Source organism: Syngnathoides biaculeatus, chromosome 4, assembly GCF_019802595.1.
Source record: "Syngnathoides biaculeatus isolate LvHL_M chromosome 4, ASM1980259v1, whole genome shotgun sequence".
NCBI classification, from domain to species: Eukaryota; Metazoa; Chordata; class Actinopteri; order Syngnathiformes; family Syngnathidae; genus Syngnathoides; species Syngnathoides biaculeatus.
The window spans coordinates 9,548,737-9,572,925 of record NC_084643.1 but is presented as its reverse complement, the minus strand read 5'-3'; the positions used below and the strand labels follow the sequence as shown (position 1 = coordinate 9,572,925).

Sequence of the window (24,189 nt, the reverse complement as noted above, 5' to 3'; positions counted from 1 at the left end):
GCAATACAAAGCCACCCCCTGCTGACGTCATATATACCTAACACATTTCGTAAAAGCTACATTACCCAAGCAAGTGTTGTAGCCTCAAAGTGCCATGTTGCTTTACATGTTTTCTAAAAACCGGCAGAGTACGAATAGGTAAAAGTAACCCAAAAAGCTGAGAAAGCAAAGGGCATTTTTCGAAAAAATTTCCTTTGTTATTAGACTATATTTCTTAGTTGTTTTTTTTTTTTTAAGTAGTTTTTATTTGCCCTCATCAGTGAATGTTTGTTTTTTTTTTTTTTAATTTGTTATTTCATTCATTTTTGGTAAGTATAGTCACTTTGGACTGTGAGAAATTGTCTATTTGTACACTGCAATTAGCTGACGACCAGTTTAGTTTAGTTTTTTTTCTAAAAACCGGCAGTGTACGAATAGGTAAAAGTAACCCAAAAAGCTGAGAAAGCAAAGGGCATTTTTCGAAAAAATTTCCTTTGTTATTAGACTATATTTCTTAGTTGTTTTTTTTTTTTTAAGTAGTTTTTATTTGCCCTCATCAGTGAATGTTTTTTTTTTTTTTTTAATTTTAGTTATTTCATTCATTTTTGGTAAGTATATTCACTTTGGACTGTGAGAAATTGTCTATTTGTACACTGCAATTAGCTGACGACCAGTTTAGCTTGCAAAAAAGTTAGCTAGGTTAGCCTTCAGTTAGTTCTCTTGCGACACTGCATACCCTAATGGGCATAGAAAATTAATGAATAAATGATAGAGTAGAGTCTCAATGACATGCTGTCCTATCCAAACCTCCTATATTTGTCATTTTATTGGCAAGGCTGGAGTCACTGCAGTATTAAAAACTATTGACAGACTGGTGTTTTGATGCTGCTGGGACGTTCACTGTTCCGTCAGCTATTGTCCAGTACATTGTGTCATTTTGTTGACATAGTTCATTTGCTCTGCACTTGAATGCCATCCGCGCAACACGTGCGCACATTCTATCGCTATTTTTAGTGAAATCCGCTGAGCCCGCTATAAAAACGTTTCCGTTGTTCTCTGCTGCTTTCAAGAAAGACCACAGAGAGAGAGATGAACATGCTGTAGTCTTGTAGTCTTTTGGAAAAAAAAAAACAGTGGGAAATTTTGTCTGTCTAATGTTATTCTGTGCAGGGATTTACATTTTTAATCAAGCAAGTAAAAATTCCACCTTTTTTTCTCTAATGTTCAGGTGCTTGGTTTTGGATTTTCAAGTTTTGAAAAATATCTTACTGTAGATTTTATTACTGATTTAATACTAATGTGGTTGCACATCTGCTGGGACAGCTTCAACATTATGTATAGTTTTATGCCCATGGTGTTACCATTGAAAGTGTTGAATTTGACCTTTAAAGGTGCATGACTACATACGTTATTTGTTTGTTTCTGTACTCTAAAACAGGCTTTGGATTATGCGGCATCCCGGAGAATCTCATCAACAGTTTACTAAAGACGGGCGTGAAGGGTCTCACGGCAGTCAGCAATAATGCTGGGTAGGCAGTAGTGAATTTTCACGCACATGTGTTAAAATCCAAAAGTATCGCAAACCTGTATGCTGAGAGGTCCTCCATAAAAGGTGAATGTCAACTTTGGCATACATAGTACCAGACCAGGCTCCTCTTGTGGGCTTTCCTTTGGTCTGATGTGCATCGATTTGACTTTGAAATGTTCAGCCAACGCAAACATCCCTTCAGTAGCAAATGTTTTTTTTGACAAATCAGTCTGTCAAAAAAATAATAGTATTATATTATAGAAAGTTGTACTATTATAGAAAAGTTCATTTATTTTGGTATTCACAAATAAGTGAATTGTGTATCTTTAGATTCATTAAATATATGGAAAAAACAATGAGCAAATTCCTACTTAATTTCTACATTAAAAGTAATTGTGATTGTTTTTTTGTATATAATTTAAATTCTCGAGATGCTGAATTTGTGGTTTGTTAGCTGTAATCTGTAATGAGCAAAATTATACAAATATATTTCAGTCATTTTTTTTTTTTAGTGAGTAATGAATCTACACAATATTAGTTTCACTTTTCGAAATGGAATTACTGAAATTTATTATGCTTCCCTTAATTATTTCCCCTGATTTTTAGAATTTATTGAGATGCATCTGTATTCTTTTAGTTTTTATGTTTAGTTCTTTTGCCTTATATACTTTCGTTAGTTTGAGAACTTTTGTCAGACAAAGATTTCCCCCTCACCCATCCAAACAAAACTAACAAGTCATTTCAAGTCCACAATAACGATCTTCCGTCGTGAAAACGCGTTCACGATATGACGAGCTGGTGAATCACATTTCAAACCAAAAGGTGTCAGCGTATTACCGGAATTTGATTATAACAAGCACTCTTTAATTTATGCATCCTGTAAGTTATTTGTAACTCTTATAGAAATCATCTTTATTTATAGACTGAAGGTTCTGGCAAAAACAAAAGACTATTCATCAGTATATTCAAACAAATACACACACTCATTATAAGAATCCCAAGAAAAAATCTACACGTTTACTAAATAGCTTCATGTCTGTACCAGTAATTTCCACGTGCTCAACCTAGCACCTAACAATCACATTTTTGGAGTCCTTGATCTGGCAGATAAATGTGTACTTTACCTTGCTTCGAATGGCCAGTTACGTACTGAGTCGCAGAGTATTCTTGAATTTTTTTTGTGGACTAGTTTTACTATAATCTGACCACAAGTGTGCGGGTTAGAGTGGAGTGCAATGTAAAATGAAGTCAAATATGTTCTTCCCCCTCCCTCCAGTGTTGATAACTTTGGCCTCGGCATGCTTCTTCAGACCAAGCAAATCAAAAGGATGATCTCCTCGTACGTTGGGGAGAATGCGGAGTTTGAGCGACAGTATCTTTCTGGGGAGTTGGAGGTGGAACTCACTCCACAGGTGGGAGAGGAAAACATTTATTGAATGATTTTATGATTGGGATAACTTTGTGGTTGCCAGTCACTCTGCATTGCCACTGCTCGTGTCACAACACTTGGCAACTGTCCATTTTGTGATGGGCATGTCCCAGAGCATTTTCGTTCTTGGGGAAGAAGTTTGTACAGTGCATTTTGTTTTGTGTTGCGCTCCTCGTAACATGCCAGATTTCCACCGCAGGGCACCTTAGCGGAGAGAATCCGAGCAGGCGGCGCAGGGATTCCTGCCTTTTTCACAGCAACTGGCTACGGCACACTGATTCAGCAGGGAGGCTCTCCTATCAAGTACAACAAGGATGGAAGCATCGCCATTGCGAGTGAACAAAGAGAGGTACATTTTTTTTCTCCCACTTTAAGTCTTAGAGAGCTGTGTTAAACATATAATAACCTTTGAAGTGGCTTTGCTGCTTAGATATCTGCAGTATTGCCCAAAATCCACTGCACAAGATGCCTGAATTGCACTCACCCTACCATTTACTTAATTATGGCATCCATGTTTTCTGTATACAGTGTGTTGTTGCAAGGCAGCTGCATTTAAGAAATGAAAGTGAACAAACCATTAGTATATTTGGCTCAGTCACTGTCCAGTATTTATGAGACTGATTTATTTGTCGATTCTGTAGCTCAGGTCACCTGGCATGCAGTATTTTCATCCTCAGCGGTGTCTGTTTCCAAACAGGTACAGGAGTTTAATGGCAGACACTACATCATGGAGAAGGCCATCACTGGAGACTTCGCTCTGATCAAGGCATGGAAAGCTGACAGGGCTGGAAACGTTGTGTTCAGGTAAAATGCCCCGTCATAAAGTAACCAATAAGATTACCTATACATTTTTCAATTCAAATTATGCTGCCGAGTGTTGAGTGTAAGTGTGTGTGTGTGTGTGTGTGTTAGCCACAGTCGCTGAATTTCCTGATGCCATTTATTGAATGGGGCAAACAGTCAAGTGTACAAACACAAAATGAGAACACTCCCGAACACTCAATAAGCAAAAACCTTGGCCCACATGATCACGCACAAACTAACTGACCTCGTAGGGCCCCACCTGATTTTAGCTTCTGAGGTCACTCACTCGACCACACACCTACAAGAACAGTTGTTGTGACTTTTGATTGTCTATTATGTTTAATGTCTTATACAATAAGGTGCAGTTATTCTTAATTAAATTAATGTATGATAATAAATACAAATAATGTAATTCAAGGTGTTACAACTATTAACTGTCATGAATTTAGTTACACGGGCTCAGTAACATTTTAACATGCTTAACTGTAAGTATAAAAATTGTAAAAACAAAAAAAAGTTATTACATCCATCCATTTTCTGAGCCGCTAATCATCTCAGGCCCAAGGACAATTTAGAGTCTCCATTTAATGCATGTTTTTGTGAATTGAGAGGAAACCCACGCAGTAACGGGGAGAACAGGCAAACTCCACACACGTGGGGACGGGATTTGAACCCCGGTCTTCGGCACTGTGAGGCAGACGTCCGAACCAGTTGCAACACCGTGCCGCCTGGTGTTCTTCAACTTAAATAATAACATGCTGGAATGATAGATTAATAAACTGAAGTGTCGCTCCTTGCACGTAAAGGTGTCACACGTCACAATTAATTAAAATGTGAATGTAATGTGTGAAATACTTGAAAAAAAAAATGTAGAAAACGATTGCGCTGATGCAAGAAATTCTGAATCTGGGTTGCATTTTATCTAACTTCATCTTCTCAGATTCAAGTAGTTATCCACTCTTTAATTTTGCAGGTGCATTCAGGTCCGTGTTCTTTGAGTGCTTTTATTATAATTATTTTTTGTTCTTACAAACTGTTTTGAGTTTTAGACCTTAACTCGAGCAGCCTCTGTGCCTGAGTTGAATCAGTACAGTCTTGGCTTGCAAAAGCTGTGACCTTTAATCATGGTTGACTTGTTGCACCATTTAGAGAGCAAAGATAAGGTTGGCTAATGATTTTTAACCTTTCAATTAAATAACTTTTAAACTGAAATTCCAGCAGCTTTGTTCAGAACCACCATTTACACCTCGACCTGCCCAATCAGAGTAGTTGGCTACTTTGTGCAACCTTAAGCGAGGTCATTCTGATCCATTTACCACACGATGTCGTACCAAATGGCTGTGCTACCGTCTTTCACCACAAGATTGCAATGTTTAGCAGTGAACTACATGAATTTGGGTTCCGTTTGCATTCTAGTAAAAGTTATTCACTTTTGCTTATTTGGTGTTCCTAAAGGAAAACCGCTCGAAACTTCAACCAGCCGATGTGCAAGGCAGCCAAAATCACCATAGTTGAGGTATGTCGCCGTCATTGCAGAAGTCCAGTTCAAATGCCTGAGACATCATCTTGTGGCTTATCTTTTACGGTTCCCTTTTCAAACTGGGAAAATGGATGCTACTGGTACATTGACTCAATAAAATCTTATATTGTGGCAGTATACTGTCTCCACTATGGATATGCTTCTCCTAATTAACCTATTTCACACATATTTTTATACACTGTCAGTGATGCATGACATGATAGGCAGGCACTTCCTCTCCTAACATGGTTTGACTTGACAGAATCTGAAATAAAAAAGCACAATATGACACTGTATGGCTCTTTAGTGGGCGAGAACTAAAATTGTGATTCTCTGCTTTCTGTTTCAAATCTAATTTCAATATTCCCTGGGATCCCAGTTTGGGTACCGCTCGTGACAGTGCACAGAAAAAAGAAAATCATGGAATTGTATATGGTCTTCTCGAAATATGTCCGCTTACAATTGCGCACAAAAATCAGATATGTATCATATCTGCCAATGCGATTTCAGCATTCACAGAGAGAACATCTGTATCCCGCAAATGCGAGCCTGACTATAAGAATACCTCATTGATTTTGTATACACATACGCCGGCACAGCACAACATGGGTGAATCAATAATACAGTGAAAGCTTTGACCATTAAATATGATGCACATGTGGTACACTGGACGTGCACAGGCCATTACCAAAGGAAACGGCAAAGTAATGCTGTCAGTCCAGGCCACCTAAATGCTGTCTACAATTAGAAAATACAGTCATCGTCACATCCCATATTAAGTAATTTCTTGTGTACAAATAAAGCTGCAGACGTGGAATAACCACACATGAAATCGATGAATCGATTAGTAACTAACTCAAGACAGCATTTCAACAACGACGGTAGACACGCTGGCACGTCTTGTGACAGCTAGCGCCACGATAACATCAATAATGACATCATCATGACAACATGGCAGTTCGCTATCACAAGATTTCCGTTTGGCCCTCAGCCTCAATTCTTACACACGGTATGGAGGTAGAGGAATTATCAATTTTAAATGTGAATGTAAATATGATGCAAAGTTGTAAAACACAAGATTTAAAACTAATTTGATGGCATTTCTAAAACATAGTACAGGTATATCTATTCAAATAATCTATTTCACTGGCAAAAAATTTCCAAACTTTTACTAATGTGTAATCACGCTATTGATTTGATGCTTTCTTGTTTTTTTTTTTAGGGAAAAAATGCGCATTATATATGAGAAATTACGATAATAGGAACTTGATGAAGCACTTAGGTATGCCAAATATACCCAGCTACAAGACAATTATGTCATATACTGATGATTCTTTATATATATATCTATATATATAGATATATATATTTACCACCTTGTTCAGACCCTGTTCTTAGGAGAATTTGTTAAAATGGCCTCTTGAGCTAGAAAGTCAAGTAACACTAAAGCAGCATCAGCATGTACAGCACAGTCATCAGGTCTCACCACCTACAGAGGACAAAGGGTCCTTTCTTTCTTTCGCTGTAGTTGTGTAACTTGGATATAACAGGAATATTGGAAGTTTTAATATCTCGAGTGACCTGTCGCCTCAGCTCACTGACCGTGTCAGGTCGCTTAGCTCTGTGTCACATCTCGTTTCAATCTATGTATCTGGTTATCCACTGATCTACCGTTTCAAAGTGGAGAAATGTGAAACCCAACCTCTATTTCTGTGTCCCGTTTGTGCGTTCTCAGCTTCACACCTCCCATATACTGAAGGCAAAAACGATGAAATTGCAAGCTGAAAATAAATCAATGGCTCTTTTAAATAAGAGACAAAAATGTGTTTCTGTGAAACAGCGACTGCTTGCTTGTCCATTGCTGATTAGGAATTTCAAAACAAATACGTTGTCTCCTCAATGAATTTACACTTAGTTGGTTCTTCAACATGGTTTGTAAATTAAAAAGTTTGTAAATGTCACAATCATCCCATAAGAAACTTACCTTGGTCCTTTTGAATCATTTCATTTTTAGATATTTTGTCAGCCTTGATTTTGTGGGGACAGATTCTGTTTGTGTGTGTTTTTTTTTTTTTTAAATTGAATAGGTCTGGAAGTAAACACGCTTGGGGTGATCCATGAAAATATACAGAAAATTGTGATTAGCCACAAATAATTTGTGATTTATAAAAGGGAGGGAGTTAAGAAAGCTTTCACGAAGGGCCAGGTTTGCTCTGTTAAACACAATATAAGGCTATCCAGTACAAACATACAAGGTGTGATGAGCAAAAAAATCTGCTCAGCAAGTTGAGAGAAGCATCTAGCGGAATTTTTCCTCAAAATTCAAATGGAGCCTTCCTGCCAACGCGCTCCATGAAACATGCGTCACGTCACAAGTATCTCTGAGCTGTTGCAGCCAGTCTGAAATCGCAAATCCCCTGAACTTTAAGAACTAGGTTGTTTAAATCATGAAGCGTAACAAAATGAATTCCACTTTACCTTGACTTCTTGGATTGCAGCAGCTTCTTTTCTTAGGAACAAGTCGCTATTTAAGTGTTGTCACTACCAAGGTGAGTTTTTTTTTTTTTTTTTTATTCTTTTTTTAAATCCAATTCCTAACGGGCAACAACTTTTCAATTTAGTCCAGAATTTTTTTTTTTTTTGCACTCATTTCGAAGATGATCGAGACTCTGAAACTCTTGACCATGTCCCCCCACCCACACAATGGTGGACCTTTTGCCACGCTTGTCCGTTGCTTTTCTTGGACACATATTGAACTAGCAATAACTGAAAACAAAGTTGAAAAAAACAGAAAAATCACACAAGGACTAAGTCAGCAAATCAGTGAGCGACAGTGATGCTGGATGGCCTGAGACTGATCTGCCTCGCCCCAATTGGCGCACCGCCATGCACGACATAGACAAATGAAATGATTGCTCACCGTGATAAAGTTCACCCACTGGACAATAGTTTCTGGTCTTTGGTCCTTTTGGTCTAATGTTGATCAGGCCTCAGTACTAAATATTACTGGTGCTAATTAGTATTAGGACAGCGACATCACAGAACTCTACGACCTTGATGGCAGTCAAGCAACAGTATGAATGGTATTGGAGAAATTGGTGCGACCCTTGCCAAAAAGAAACAGTGCAGTGTTGCTCTTCCGGGGTGATATAATGAGAGGACATCAACAATGGTGCCAGCAAATGTGTTAATGTCTGCTGAAGTTGTGATGATGGCGACGGTAATCACATGAATGACAATGCATCTCAGTGAGAAGACATAGTGAGTGAGACAGAGGCCGAAAGAGAAATGTTGGTTTTCAATGGTAGCGTTTAAACTGAATCACAAAATATTTTTATTTTCACTAGTCTAAGCGTCCGTTTTTTGTTACCTACTTTTCTATTCTTTGTTTTGTGCATCTGCACTATAAGGCGCACCAGATTAGAACTGTCGGTTTTTGAGAAAATGTGGAAAAATTTATGTTTTGGTCATTCTGGCGGTACAGTTAGATCTGCAATATTTTTACGTCGTTCTTGTGCTTTGATTTTACCGATTTATATATTTTATTTATATGTCACCACTTTGAGTGTTTTGCTCAGAGGGAGCGAGCGAGCCCTCTGGAATGGGAAGCACCTTTGGGCGGTGCCTGTTTTTTTTTTTTTCCACGTCAGGGGTCCCCCAGTTCCTTTGTACGCAGGCACTTGCTGCTACTTTGGCTTCCTTCCACATTCCCAAAATATGCATAAAGAAACAGCTGGGCTCTAAGCAAAAAAACAAAGTGCCAGCAAAAGAGGTCTTTTTGAATGGAACAGATTTGAAATTGGCATTGATAAACATTTAATCTCTGGAAAAGACCCTCCGCGGCCCCTGTTTTATTACTCATCTTATTAGTGTTGCTTTGCTTTAGTGATTTACACTAGCTTGGAAATAGTGCTGTCATAATGAGACCATATTTAATGCTGATAAACTACCTCTTGAAAAAAAATAAAAATCAGTCAGACCAAGGGAAACTGAGGAGAATGATGTGACAGCTTGTAGGCGAGATTTAAATCCCACCTCTAGGATGCACCTGCCATCTTGTTCTCAGCAAGGTCTGACTGCAAAAAGTAATGAACACAAACGTGTGCGTGAGCTTTGTACAAACTATCCTTGACTAATGCTTTAGTAAAACATATTTTAAATTTAGAGGTTGCTGGGTTAAGTTACTCAGAATGCTAATCACAGTGCATGTAATGAACACTTTCTTATAGCATTATCACATTAAGGATTATATTGTACAGTAATTCCCATTTGCAGTTCACAAATTCAGCCATTTGCATTTATTTCTTTTGAAAGCTAACCCAGCTTTTCACTGAAAAACTCGCCAATTTATGTTTTTTGTGCTCTATCTGCTACACCTGAAGCGTCAACAAGATGCAGACAAATTGTCGATGAAATCATTACAGTAATTGGTAGACTTTACATCGGATTATCTGATAATTGAGGTTTTTTTTTTTTTTTTTCTCTCTCATCGGTTTTGATGTCCTAATTCGCTGATGTGTTCAGTAACATTATTGACTACTCCGAGAAAGACATTTACTCTGCGTCGCCGTCGTGGACAGTATACCGGAATCCAAAAGCTAGTCTATATTTTTATGCAGTATTATTGATATATTTCTGTCTTTTGCCATAGAACTGTAAATATCTGACTGCTAAGAGTTATTTAAAAAAAATACGTCTACGCCACGGGAAAGAGAAGATATATATTTTTGAACAATTAAGTACACGTATTTACAGTCAGTGAACAGGTCATTTAAATGGACTCATTGCTCCATCTTGTGATTGGTGATCTGCCCCAAAAATCCTGACCATGTAAAGCCTCGTAATTGGTGTCAAGGAAATATGTTGAAGTGACATCCCTCAACTCAAGAGGCAAGTTTTGTATGTCGTGAGGGAACTAAGTTTAGCCTGGGTTATTAGTGCTGGATACAGAGTGTCTTCATCGTATGTGTATGTACATGTGCACTTGTGATGGATTTCTTCTCGAGATTATATTTTCTGCTATATTTACAGTTATAGTGGACTGTATCTGTATGTCTATGTATTAAATTGGCAATAGAATTTTAAGCATTTTACATGTAACTCCTAGCTTTTCACAGCAGTGCTGAGTCCTTAATGTTAGTTTTTGGGGTGTGGGAGGAAACCGGAGTACCTGGAAAAAACTAGCACGGGCAGAACATGCAAACTCCATACCGGCGAGGTCAGATTTGAACCCAGGTCCCCAGAACTGTTTTGCAGATGTGCTAGCCAGTCCTTCACAGCCTAAATTGAGTTGCAGGATGGATAAATCATTTGATACATTTGAATGCAAAGCAAATATATTTGTACAGCGCATTTCATACACAAGGTAACTCAAATGCGCTCTACATCACCAAGAGCATTCAAAATGCACCATATTCCCAAATGTATCTCAATTTTTAGCCTTGTCTTTGTTTCGCTGGAATAACAAAATTTCACTTTCAGACACCTATTGTCCACCTTGTAAAATATAAAATCTATTAAGTGGTGATTTTAAGTACCGTACATCCCTATGATTGTGTCTAATCGCTTGCCCTTAAGTGCCTGTGCAGTAGCTTTTCTCTTACCTCTTTATGTGTCGTTAAGATATGACCATTATCTGTATCCTACCAGCTAATTGGTGACAACAAAGCGATAACCCTGTGTTGCAATACCCATTAAGAAGCACCTGTCAGATAGTGAGGCAATTACCATCCAGCTGAGAGTAAATGTAGCCTTGGCATTCAGCGCATGTCCGACCATAAATCGGCAGTCGGTATTGACGCCGCAGCCACGTGACGCCACTTAAAAACGGCGGAAAGAAACGACCGTCTGGATGCATGACATACGCAGAAGAATCACCCGCTGTTACTCGTGTCTTACGAGATTCAAGTGTCTTTTGAAAGCTGAATTAGTTTCAGAATGGTGACTTCATTCCGCCATGCTTCAAACTTTTCAAAAAAATCAAAGTATTTTTTTTTTTCATGTCAAAACAATTTTGCTATTAGGCAGTGCTGTACCCCCCCCCCCCCCCGAGTATTATAACACATTGAAAACTTCAATGAAGGCAAAGAAAACCCGAGCTAAAACAAAGCGCTCTGAAAATCTCCAGATCCCAACCAGCTCTTTTATGGTTGCTTGGCAACCAAAGGCTGCCATTCAATTGTTGAATGTTCCGGGGTATCCAGGTAGTCCAGTTATTCCCTTATCACAGGTACACTGAAAGGCCCTGGTGTTGGGTAGGACACTGTAAACCACAGACTGCATCAAAGCAGGCTTTATTGCTGTTGCTCACGTCTGTCATAGTGAATGAATTCAAATGTGCGCCATCCTGTTATTTTGGTCATGGCGAAGTAGTGTAGTTGTGTTCGCAACCAGCTATGCATATTTTAACAAAATATTTAGTTAGTGCCTCAAATATTATGCTGATTTTGTGTTTCAATTGAGGCTTCAAAATATGATTTACAGTCAGCAGCAAACATTAGGTAAACGTACAGTTATGTATTGACATTCATTGAAAGAATTGTATTGGAAAAAAAATCCCATGATGCTCAGTTGTGATTGACTCTGTTCGAAAGACTCATTTGACAATGTTTGTTACCTCAGATGACCGTCACTCTTTAGATTATTTCATCATTTGTCAAAATTTCATTAGTACAGCTTTGATTAATTCTAATCATTCTGTGGCTCTGAAAATGGATGGATGGAAATATGGATATTTATTAATTCGACAGTGCACGGGCCCAGTGATTAGTATGTCTGCTTCACCGTTCTGCTGTGTGGGATTCAAATCTTTGATATGGACATTAATGGGTGAACGCAAAATGCCCTGCGATTGGTTGGCAAACAGTCCACGGTGTACCCCGACCCCTTCCCAAAATTAGCTCGGATAGTATAGTTCATCCATAAACGTATTGAAGTGCTATAAAAATGAATGGATGTATATTAATTGTGTCTTACCCGTGCCTCTTAATCAGTCACTTAGCACACGCTCACTGTACATACTTTCTTACTTATAATATCTGGGCACATATCCGTGCCAAAAAAAAGGGGCGGGGAGAGATCATGTCTTGTTTGCTGTCTAAACATGAAATCATCTGTGCCCATGCAGACCTTTCTTGTGGTAACTGCTGTGGACTGCACCGTTCTACTAAATGCTATACTCACATCGAAACATTCAAGGATTGATTATAATATTACTAAAATTAGTTTTTTGTGGAATGGAATTTCAAGTAGCTATTAATCTCAGGCAACGTTTTTCCAGATAATTTTACAGCGCTCTTCATTGTCAATTGTTCTTGCAATGTTCTGCTTTGAAAACGTGCTCATTTTCCACATTTTCTGCTAAAGGGTCTAAATAAGCCTTTGCGGGATGAAGACGTGTAATGAATGCTGTCTGTACGCGTTATGCAATTTCTTGCTGTGTTTGTGTTTAGTTATGCATGAGCAACATGGTCTCGTCATGGATCCCCTCTTCTATCCTAAACTTGTTTATCCCCTGTGCATTGATGCAGAAATGACCTGTAGCTTTGAGTGATTGTGGTTAAAATGAAATGGAGAGAGATGACTAGAGCCAAAAAAAACAACACATTCACTAACCGAATACTTTAATTCCCATATTTGCACGTCACACATTGAAGGGGTTTTCAGTAGTGTGCAAGTAAACGGTCCTAACAGATTCATGATTAGGATAATTTCTTTTCGTCAAGCCCAGTTATGCTTAGTCTTTTTTTGTGTTTGTTTTTTTTTTTTTTAACAGATCAGTTTGTGTTGGGCTAGTTTCTTTCACTATGTCCCGTTCCTTTGAATACCGTATAGCAGTCGCCGAGAGTAAAGAAATTGCTTGTGTTGACAGAATTCTGGGCGGCAGGAGATTTTCAGAGCTGAGCCCCTGTAAAAGTGACAGCAGAGCTGTGGCCAATTTCCCGCACGTAGACACAAACGAGGGAAGATAGAGGGTCTATAAATACACAGGGATAATGAGTGTGGTGTCTCAGTCCCCCTCATCCGCTTGTCGCCTGTAGCCACACCAATCTCTTTGCTTAGCCCCCTACATGTTGCATCTCAGTAACCTTGCCCGAGAATCTATCCAATGATTTATTGTAATAGAGAAACTGCAATTGATGTAAATTAACCATAGCGTAAGTTATCCACTACAGAAGTTTAAAAAAAAAAAAAAAAAAAGTACAACAGTGTAAGACTTGAGTGGTCAAAAAGTAAACACGAAAGCTTTCTTTCCTGTAGTGGCTGTGAAGCTGGAACATGCTCTCTTCTCACTTAAGTGATGTTGCAGCACAACTTCGGATATCGTTCTCCAGGTTTATCGTTGCATCCTCGTGTGTGGGGAAAGCATATACCGGTAGTCATTTGTGCGCGTCGGATTTAAATGCACACGCGCAAACTGGTCATTCAACTTTCAAAAACCCAAACTTATTTTATTGATTTACCCAATTTTTCCAGTTAAACCACTGATTTCTAACCAGTCTTATAAAGACAGTTGTACTGGGTAGGAGCTAATTTTACATTTTTTGCTTAAACCCAAATTTTACCTTGGGAATATGCTATTAACAGTAGAACCAAATCACTTTTTATCTCGGAAAAGTTTGCCCACCGGCGCTCTGTTAATCTCCAATAATTGTTGAACTGTCTACAGTTTTTGCCAAAGATATTGTACCCAGAATGATGGAAGCAATCCACACATTGATGATTACATTACTCTTTGGTGCAAGTGCGCACACATGCTCCACACGCTCACAAATTGCAAATATACGGTCATGGAGCACATTTGTGTAGGATAATATTGAATTCAACATATTACGCACTATTCATCCTGTAAACGGCAGCAACTATTTCCAAGGGTATCGTATTACCATGTTTTGTTTTGTTTTCTTAATATTTTTTACATATGCAAGCAGCCTATCATTTGATGGGGGAACAAACAAATCTAATCACAGAAACTCTGTTAAAAAGTGCCTCTGGAGGGCAAACACTTTGATTCCCACAGCGTTCTTGCTCTCTCGCCTTGTTCTGCACTCATTGATGTGAAAATCGAATATCAATGTGTTGTGTGCCCCCGCCCCCGCCTTCCACACACCTGCTCATTTATTTGCCTTTGAGTTTTTTTCTTTTCTTTTTTTTTTTTTTTTTACACCTGTTGTTTTGCATCTTTTATTACCATTTCTCGTGTTTTGAGGTGGTTGTCTGAACTCCAGTTCAAGCTAGGACACACCATGGAGATGAAAGTGTTTTTTTTTCAATGGCCTTGTTGGTTACTGTAATTTGTCGTCTATAAAGAACTCTTGATTAGAATGTGCACCCCCAAAGTCAAGCCCAAAAATAAGGAAAATATATTTTATTATATATAGTTAGACATTACTTAGCAAATTGCAATGAAGTACTGTGCTGGTGAGATGATGTAATTCCCCTCCGAATCTAAGGACCATTTATTATGTTCTAAATGATAGTTTTTGGTGTGCCCAATTATTGCCACTAGTTTCCAGTTTGTCTTCATTCAAATGCATTCTTTCAAACATTATAGATATTTATTTTTTTAACTTGGGTTATGTGGTCGGTAAAGTGCCAGTACAATAAGTAAATCTGTCGCCTTGTTAACTAAGATGCTAAATTCTTTGCAGTCAATGGATTGATGTGGGAGTAATATACACATATATATAAAATATGGATTGCAGCACCCACAAGCACATCGGATTTTTTCAGTGAGTGGAAAAATTGTAGCATATTTAAATTTGTAACATTAGACATCATATTGACTGTGGTGACCCCTAACCGGACAAGCTGAAAGTAAAAGAAGAAGATTGGAATAAAAGTACACATTTTTCACAACCCTTAGATAGCGGTATATGTATAGAATGTGAAATTTTTTGTTTTCTTTGTACCAATGTGTAATGTGCTCCATTAACTTTTGAAGGGGGGGGGGGTGCCTTACAGATGTACACAAGAAATTGCTATAATTGAAAAACGGAGGCCGGGAGATGTGGGCTCCGACCAAATTGAATTCACGACTTAAAAACTGAAATGTTCTCATTGTTGATGAAATTGTCACCAAACTGTTTCCCTTGGTCTTCTCTGCCCTATTTTGTTTTTTTTTAAGTGGTGCGCTCAGTCTCGTTTAATGAAGGCGTCTATGCAGATCGGCAGTCTCACAAAAGAAGGATCTCGCTCATTGGAAAGATGTGGGAGGATGTGTGGGACCGTGCTATCGGTTCTTCACCGCTGCCAATCTCTTCTTGCACGGCCCGGTTTTTACGGCGGAGTGTCAAGATTTACTATATCCCGATCAAAAGAGAAGGGAAAAAGACTCGACGGTCCTGAGCGGCTTCTCCCTCACCGCCGACCAAAGTCTGCGTATCCATGACAACACCAAGATCCACTCTTAGCCACTGACTCCTCTCACTCGGCGCTGAGTGCTGAGGGAGGAAGTGGAGATAAGAAGAGATTAAATTCAATTTGTTCTGAACGGTAGGTTACACAAGAAAGTATACGGAGGTTAAGAACTAAGTTGTCGTGCGTAAGTCCCCATTTGCACCAGAAGTGTTGTCACTGAAGAATCAGCAGGAAATCACTTTTGTTCCAAGTGGATTTTCAATTTGTTTGTTGTCTCCCTCCGCCTCCCAAATAAATAAATAAGGGGAAAGAACTACCTTGACCGAAACGATTGACTGAAAAGCCAAAATGTCCAACGTGGCGTGCTGTGAATGTCAACACAGCTTTTTAGATGGTGAAGCAGATTGAATGTCACCAAGAGGCCTCCCACCTGAGCAGGTGTATTAGTGGGGAGTCCTTTTTGAACATTGTCTGTTATCCGAGGAGAAAGGAGCAGGTGCATTCGTGCAAGGACCTGAATCACTTCAAATCAATGTCTCTTTGCTGGGTCTTGTTAGTTGAACAGAAAAGACATTTACTGTATTTCAGCCCTTTGGTATCACTTTGAATTTCCTTCTGCCACTTGTGGCCTCTCAATCAACACCATAACAAAAAAATTCTTGTGGTGTTGCAACTGGGAAGTTGGTGCCAAAGTTTCTTTAGGTACAAAAGTGACTTTTTCTAGACACGGTGGACTCCCCCCCCCCCCCAAAAAAAAAAAAAAAAAAAAAATCTTCATATGCCTATTTCCCCAAATAATGTGTAAACGCTAAGCGTCTCATCTTCCTGTACTTTATCTGATCTGTTTCCCTACAATAGGTGGGAACAAATAACAGAAGTTATTTTGAATAATTTTGTTCTCATGTACTTTTTGTATTTAAATAAATGTAAAATGTATTATTGTATTTGTCTTCTTTATTTTTAAAAGGTCGTATCCAGCCTTGTTATCAAACACTGAAAATGTACCAAAATATATGATCAATATTATCTGACAGTATCCATGGTTCCCTCTCTGTAGGTTGAGGAGGTTGTGGATGTCGGTACGTTTGCCGCAGAGGATATCCATATCCCCAGCATCTTCGTCCACAGGGTTGTCCACGGAGGCAGCTATGAAAAAAGGATTGAGGTACAAAACATGGGTTCTATGATTTACCAAAATTTCTGGTTTACAGAACGCACCGATTATAAGCCTCACCCAGTACATTTGTAAAGGAAATACCAGGTACATACACAAGACGTACCTGTGTAAAAGACGCAAGTGCCCACGTTGAAACATGAGATATTTACAAAGAAAGACAGTACACAGAAAGAGTTTTAAAAGTTTTAATACCTTAGCTTATCTTAATATAGTAACAACACGGTAGCACGAATGGGGCTGGTTTAAAAAAAAAAAAAAAAAAAAAAAAAACAGCCCTGGCAACTACACAATCGCGACACCGTAGCACAGCGTTAAAAGGGTCGGTTAAAAAAAGAAAAGACATACCAGTAAATGTCACTTCCTAGGCACATATATTCCACCGGTCACACTCTTACCTTTTCTCCTTGAGTGCCCTTTGCGGCCATTAGAAAAAAAATGCGCAAATTAGACGGATCACCGCATAAGCCGCAGGGTTGAAAGCGTATGGAAAAAAGTTGCGGCTTATGGGCCGGAAATTACGGTACACAAGAAATGCATGTCAGTAGTTTGAAAACATTTCCAAGAAAGAATGACAATTCCATGAACATTAACGGGTCAAACGATGTCAATTCTGGTTAAAGACATATTTTTTCACCCAAATTTTTTTTGACTGTTTCTAGAAACGCACAGTAAAGAAAAAACAAGAGGAGAAGCCCAAACCGAAGAAGGATTCTGATATCGTCCGGGAAAGGATCATTCGTCGTGCAGCTTTGGAATTTGAAGATGGGATGTATGGTATCCTTTTTTTTCCCCCGGGATGACACGCAGTCAATTGATTTTTAAAACTTCTCATTGTTGCCGTCACTCCACTTCAGTCAAACGAAAGCCACAGGAAACTGTGCTCCAGTTCCATCCTTTTCTCACTTTAGTCATGAATTATTACAAAATACCAAATTATTGAATTGGATTGACAGAATTTTAGGCAGCATTATAAGCACACACAAAATTCTCAACCCATCAAAAATATGCAAAATGACACGCTGTGGCGACCCCGAAAGGGACAAGCCGAAAGAAACTTACTAATCAGCTAAATGATTAATCAATCAGGGCTCCCAATTATGATTCCTATTCATTGCGAACAATTTGTGTCTTCTGAAAAGAGCTGCAAATGGGAGACCAACTCTGATTTGATTTTCATTTTTTTAGTTGTCATTATGCATACCTGCGCAGGGTCCGTAGTTTACAGACTTGTTTTTCATTTGATTTAGCATAGTGAGCGAACGCCTGTCCACCACGTATTTGTTTTGCAAATCCACCGATGTGATCCTTGATGAACCGTTGACCAGCTAACCTCGGCATTGGCATCCCCATGTTGGCAAGCAATTTCATCAAACCGGACATCACTGTGCATCTACAAAGTGAAAATGGAATTTTGGGACTGGTAATTTTTTCTGTTTTGTATGTTGTTTTTTTTTTACTGCTGCTGAGTGCATTTCAGGAATAATAGCCACGAGGGGCAATTTTTAGTTGGGCCCTGATTTAAAATATGTTCAATTTGTTACGTAACATATTCTGGCTGCCAGACTCATTTTCTTTACTTTCCGATTAAAAAATCCTTATTTGCTGTCTGAGTCCAGAGAAAATAATGCCGCTGCGATGGAATGACTCGCCAATCATTTGTTGACAGGAGAGTGTAGGCGTCCGTGGCAATGCCTGATTTGTCAAAATGTCTTCTGAGTGCCAGTTTTAAACAAGTGATGCACTTCGTTCTCCCCTTCAAACATCAAAGTCTTGGCGAGTGAAAGAAATGCGATCGTGTATGAGTCACTATGTCTGCTCGTAAATGAAATCCCAGTTGACACTGGTTCTGTGTTTGCAGGGCCCGTACCCCACTGATGGTGAAGTAGATGCGGACCTCATTAATGCAGGTGAGGCCGATTGATAAATGTGCGTATTGATTTGAAACAACTGCAAAGGTTTTAAAATTAAGCATGGACGCATTTTGAGAGTTGTTTTGATGTTTTTGCAGGCAAGGAGACGGTCACAGTGCTTCCTGGAGCTGCCTATTTCTCCAGCGATGAGTCCTTTGCCATGATTCGAGGGTAAGACTAGAAAAGAAACTGATATACGTGGCACACCTGTATATGAACTTCACTGGTAGGTTAGACTTACAAATAATCTCGATTCTCTTCCTGAAAAGGTGTTTGGACCAGACCCTATTTGAGAAACACCAAAGGCAACTTAAAGCACCATGACAGACCCCGTGTATTTACAGACAGCATCTGTAATTAATGCATCTACACAGCAGCCTGGCCCATGTTCCTAAAACACCTTGGCTGGTATTGATTTGTCAGCTGTCTGATATTACCCACCTGCACTCGCATCAGTTGTGCGTGCGCATGCACTTGCAGACCCTGTGGAAATCCAATAATGCTCATAAATATCATTGTCCGGCCACACAGGCAACGACTACACAATGAACCTCGGTCTTGGCTTTTGTGCGAGATTTATACACGCTGTGAGGGAGTAACTAAAAAACATGCAACTGCAAACCTGTTGCAAAGTTGTCAGCACAACTCACACAAGCTCCAAAACAGATTGAACAAGGCCAAAAAAAATAATCATGTTGACCCTGTTAAAAACTGGATGGATACTTTATTTGTGCATAAAACAGTGGTAACTTTATAAATAAGTCTAGATATCGGGCTTAAATAGTATAGTAATGTGTTGTAGATTCCGGGTAAAATCTTGGCAGCTGAAAATATCATCAAATGTCATCCCTACTTGGATTTGTCGACGTTTAAAAGAAAATTGTGGGATTTCACAATGAATGACAGTAAAAGAGATCAAGATTTGTGTCTTGCTCAAGAGCCCCGAGTCACCGACGTTGACAGCTGTCTTCTGTTGGATGCCCCTTTTCTCTTCAGGGGCCACATCAACCTGACAATGCTCGGAGCCATGCAAGTGTCAAAGTACGGAGACCTCGCCAACTGGATGATCCCAGTAAGTTTTTCATCTTCCGTCCTCTCCAGTCCACCGGGATTCAATTGCCGTCAGTTAGCGACAGCTAGCGCTTGTCTGGCAACCGTATTGAATTTCATTTTACAGAATGGGGCCGATGCCGTGGCATAGTTCGTGAAAAGTGTAACACGTTTTTATGACTACTTTGGGTGGATACAAATACAGGATGACAGATACTGTTAACAGATTTACCCCTCCCCTGCCCCACAAAAAATGTACATCTACAACACCTATTCAACAAAGCAAAACTTAGTAAAGATTCATTTGGCAGTATGTGAGACTCATCTAAACCGGTTCAGATGCTATTTTTTAAGAAAAAACACGTTTTGTTATTCTTAACTTCTATAAAAGCAGGTGGTGACTTTACAACAATAGGAAAATTCAAGTCCCGGGGTGGCACGAGTTGACGCCTTTCATTTAAACTATATCTCTTCAAATGACATACCTGATCAGTGAATGTTCCATCAAAATTATAGACATAAAACTCTTCTAAAAGCATTGTTCTTTAATGTGTTCAGAACTGTAACCTATGAGTTAAACCTTTCCAGAAATTTACACAAATTAATACATTCTAGCAGAAGGTGGTGGTTTGAGGTCCATCCATCCATTGTCTGAACCGCTTATCCTCGCAAGGGTTGCAGGAGTGCTGGAGCCTATCCCAGGTCATATTCTGGAAAAACCTGTTATGTTTGACACTACTGCACGTTTTGTCCCAGTGATGTAAAGGATTACAATTACATACATTTTGTAATTATATTATGTAATCGAGTTACATGTCATCAGTGAGTCCCCAACACAGTTCATGAATTACCCCCACACCATCATAGCTCTGTACTCCATCACAAAGTACCTGTAGTTGTATATCGTCACTGTCGAGACCTCCTCCATCTAAAGTTGGTCAATTTCTTTTTTTTTTTTTTTTAAACAAATACATTTTATTAAAATTAAATGTAATTATGACATATATATATATATATATATATATATATATATATATATATATATATATATATATATATGATTTTAAATTTCTATTGGACAGTTCCCACATGGTTCTGTTATTTTCACCAATTATTGACCAATCTGTGTTGAAAATTGCTTCCTCTGATTGACAATACAATATTTATGGATCAACAGACATGGTGATTTTTAAAATTTTATTGATATTGTTTAGGTTCTGAATGCTCAAGTCAAGTCTGACAGGTTTTTTTTTTTTTTTGTTTTTGTTTTTTTTTGTCCAGACCAATGCTTTTGGATTGCTGTCATGTGTTCATTCATTCCAAAACTTTACATTTGGGGTTAGATAGGTAAGAATGTTAATATTTCAAGGGACAAAATTTTACTGTCTCTCTTTGTGTCATATTCATTCAGCTGAGAACAAGCATGAGCAGCCTGACTTTGCTCAATCAGATGGTTCAGTTCCAAAATGGCAGGCCTATTTGAGGAAGAATTACATGTTCCTGGGAGCCCAAAGCTGCTGCACGGACTTAGTAGAAGAAAGTAGTTTTTTGGTACCTCATATCTAATGCATTTTCTTGTATAGGTCTACACAAAGTTTAGACATTTCTTAACCATTATTTCTATTTTATATTCAGTGGTTTTCAAAAAGGTGTGCGCTGTAATTGATACATGGTAATTGTTCTTCTGTGGGAACGAGCTTGCAGATAGTTACAGTGTAATGGCTCGGGTTGGGGTTCCCGCATGATATTCGATCAGGTCATTTGGTCTCCGGACCGAGGTGGCCACCGCCCTCCCAGTAATTTCGAAGGTCGAGAACCCATTAAAAGCCTGTATCGGAACATTAGGGGCTGGGACTTGAATGGAATGTCCTCGGCACGTAGCAGTTTTTCGCTTGACTGAAGTGTACATTTTGCTTGAGGCGCTGCATTAATTGAAAGATGCAGCTGGCCTCATTGGCCAAGATATTGACAGCATTTTCAATGGGTCAATTTATTTTCTATTAAGCTCTCGGGTTCTGTTGTTTGTTTATGTCAATGCTTAATTAACACGGCGCTTGAATATGCTGGATTTGCAGTTGAGGTTTTTCACAGCAGTTGTCTTTGGTCGTGCTGGCTGTGGACTGTGCACTTACACACCACCAGCATTCTCACCTACACCTCAGTCCTCATTATCCCCCGCTTTTGAAAAGATGGTTGAAGCGAATTACAATCCGTCTCTGATAATGAAAATTATTCACTATCTAAAGATGGGTACATAGCGTGAAATTGGAAATGTTTTAACGTAGGAGTCTGGGATGCGGCGCTCTCTGCGTGATTAAGATTTTGAACGCTTTCAATATGCAAATCCAGATAAACATTTTCCAGTTGAGGGCTTTGAAATGCTTTTACAGCTTCACTCGAGCTGCAACATCTGGACCAAAAATGCATTGACGGAGGGAGCGTGAGAGAGACAGAGAGAGGAGGGCAGACAATCAAGGATTTGCTATGCTGTTTCATCATCATTGAGCTGTTGAGGCTGGACCAAGCTCTGTTAAATGTAGGAGGCCTGCACCGAGCTGTTCACACAAAATAACCGTTTTGTGTCATGCCCTCCTCCTCGCTAGACTTCCACCCGCTGTGTTTTTGAATCTGAAATACAATCTTTCTGACATGCTGTCTGAACAGTGTTTTTGTATTTACTTTTTTTTTTCTTGACATCTGTGGCAAACGCTTACATTGTTGACCAAAGCCGTTTAGATGAAACTGCTGTGGACCTCTTAACAACTGGGTGGCTAAATTCGGCAACAACTTATGAATAGCAGTGCACTAATGTAAATGCATTGCTTTGATGGCGGGAGGTTCATGGTAGCATGGTGTACCTTGCTATACAGCCTTAAAAACTGAAAGATCCAGAAATGATTACCACATTTATGCTCTTACAACTGTTCAGCAAACGGTCTTTCCATTTATATTTTTGTGCCTGACACCGACCGGTAAGAGAACTACGTCAAGTCGATTGTCACATTAAGCACCCCCCCCCAAACACACACACACACACTCACACTCACAAAACCACTAAGCCGTTAACTGGTTGTACCACAAAAACTGAACTATAGGGTTAAAACGTACTGTGCATTGCAATTTTCCAATGCTACGACAAAATGCAATGCTGATGATAATTCCTATTGGTAGCTTTGGAAGTTCGAAAAGATTACCGTAATTTCCGGCTTACAGAGCATACCTGATTACAAGCCTCACCCAGTACATTTGGAAAGGAAATACCAGATACATACATAAGACAAACCTGTGTAAAAGGCGCAAGTGCCCACGTTGAAACACGAGATATTTACAAAGAAAGACAGTACACGGAAAGCGTTTTAAAAGTTTTAATACCTTATCTTAGTTTAACATAGTAACAACACGGTAGCACGAACGGGGCTGGTTTAAAAAAAAAAAAAAAAAAAAAAAAACAGCCCTGGCAACTACACAATCGCAACACGGTAGCACTGCATTAACAGGGTCGGTTAAAAAAAAAACATACTTAAATCACTGAGATGCAGCAGTAACACAGCGCGGCGCTAACAGGGCCGGCTGGGGAAAAAAAAAAAAAAAACATACCGGTAAAAATCACTGAGACACGGCAGTCACACAACAGCAACACGCTAGCACAGTGCTGATGCTAGCGCAGCGCTTACATGGCCGGTTAAAAAAAAAAAAAAAAAAAAAAAAACGACATAGCAGTAAATGTCACTTCCCACGTACATATATTCAACCGGTGTCACACTTACCTTTTCTGCTCGAGTGCCCTTTGCGGCTGTTAGAAAAAAATGCGCAAATTAGCCGGATCACCGCATAAGCCGCAGGGTTGGCAGCGTGTGAAAAAAGTCGCGGCTTACAGGCTGGAAATTACGGTAAGAGTGGCCCATCTTGAAGCAAAATTGTTTACCTGGCCCCGAATGGCTCTTTATCAGAAGCCATTGCATAACTCATTTGAAGGCAGGAATCATTGGAGGTAGTGTATCACACACACACACGGCAAAAGAAAGCAAGCAAAATGCAACGCTTCTTGAATCCCATTGGAATGCATTGAAGCGCTAGTTTGCCGGGATATTCCTCGGTTTGGATGAAATTGGGCATAATTCTAAAGTCTCATCTTTTCACTCGGCGCTCGTCATTAGTTGTCTGCGTAACCAAGGCAGGGAGCAGTCGGTCGCTATGCGATTAAATAGCAAGGCTTTTGTATTAGACGTCGGAGATTGTCAGACGTTTGAACGGCAGAGAAAGGTAGCTCTTGGGCAAGTGGCAACTATTGGATCGGAAGGGGGTCGGTCATTCTGCGTGAGGTTTCTGCCAAAGTCTACAAACGAGTTGTCATGCCAATGCAAATATGCAATGCTTCTCAGTTTTTACTAAAAACTTTTAAGCGGTGATTTTATTCTTGTGCTTTCCCGGACT

The 24,189-nt window shown here is 39.3% G+C and overlaps 1 protein-coding gene across 1 annotated transcript in view; it reads left to right on the top strand.

Moving 5' to 3' along the window:
• Window positions 1-24,189, top strand: part of oxct1a (3-oxoacid CoA transferase 1a) — a 42,125-nt gene that overhangs the window by 1,986 nt on the left and 15,950 nt on the right. Inside the window, exons 3-13 of the mRNA XM_061818131.1 lie at window positions 1,418-1,508; window positions 2,784-2,919; window positions 3,136-3,285; window positions 3,634-3,740; window positions 5,196-5,256; window positions 16,676-16,783; window positions 17,455-17,569; window positions 18,121-18,215; window positions 18,654-18,702; window positions 18,804-18,876; window positions 19,702-19,777. Coding sequence (XP_061674115.1) covers window positions 1,418-1,508; window positions 2,784-2,919; window positions 3,136-3,285; window positions 3,634-3,740; window positions 5,196-5,256; window positions 16,676-16,783; window positions 17,455-17,569; window positions 18,121-18,215; window positions 18,654-18,702; window positions 18,804-18,876; window positions 19,702-19,777 — 1,061 coding nt within the window. The remainder of the gene's footprint in view (window positions 1-1,417; window positions 1,509-2,783; window positions 2,920-3,135; window positions 3,286-3,633; window positions 3,741-5,195; window positions 5,257-16,675; window positions 16,784-17,454; window positions 17,570-18,120; window positions 18,216-18,653; window positions 18,703-18,803; window positions 18,877-19,701; window positions 19,778-24,189) is intronic.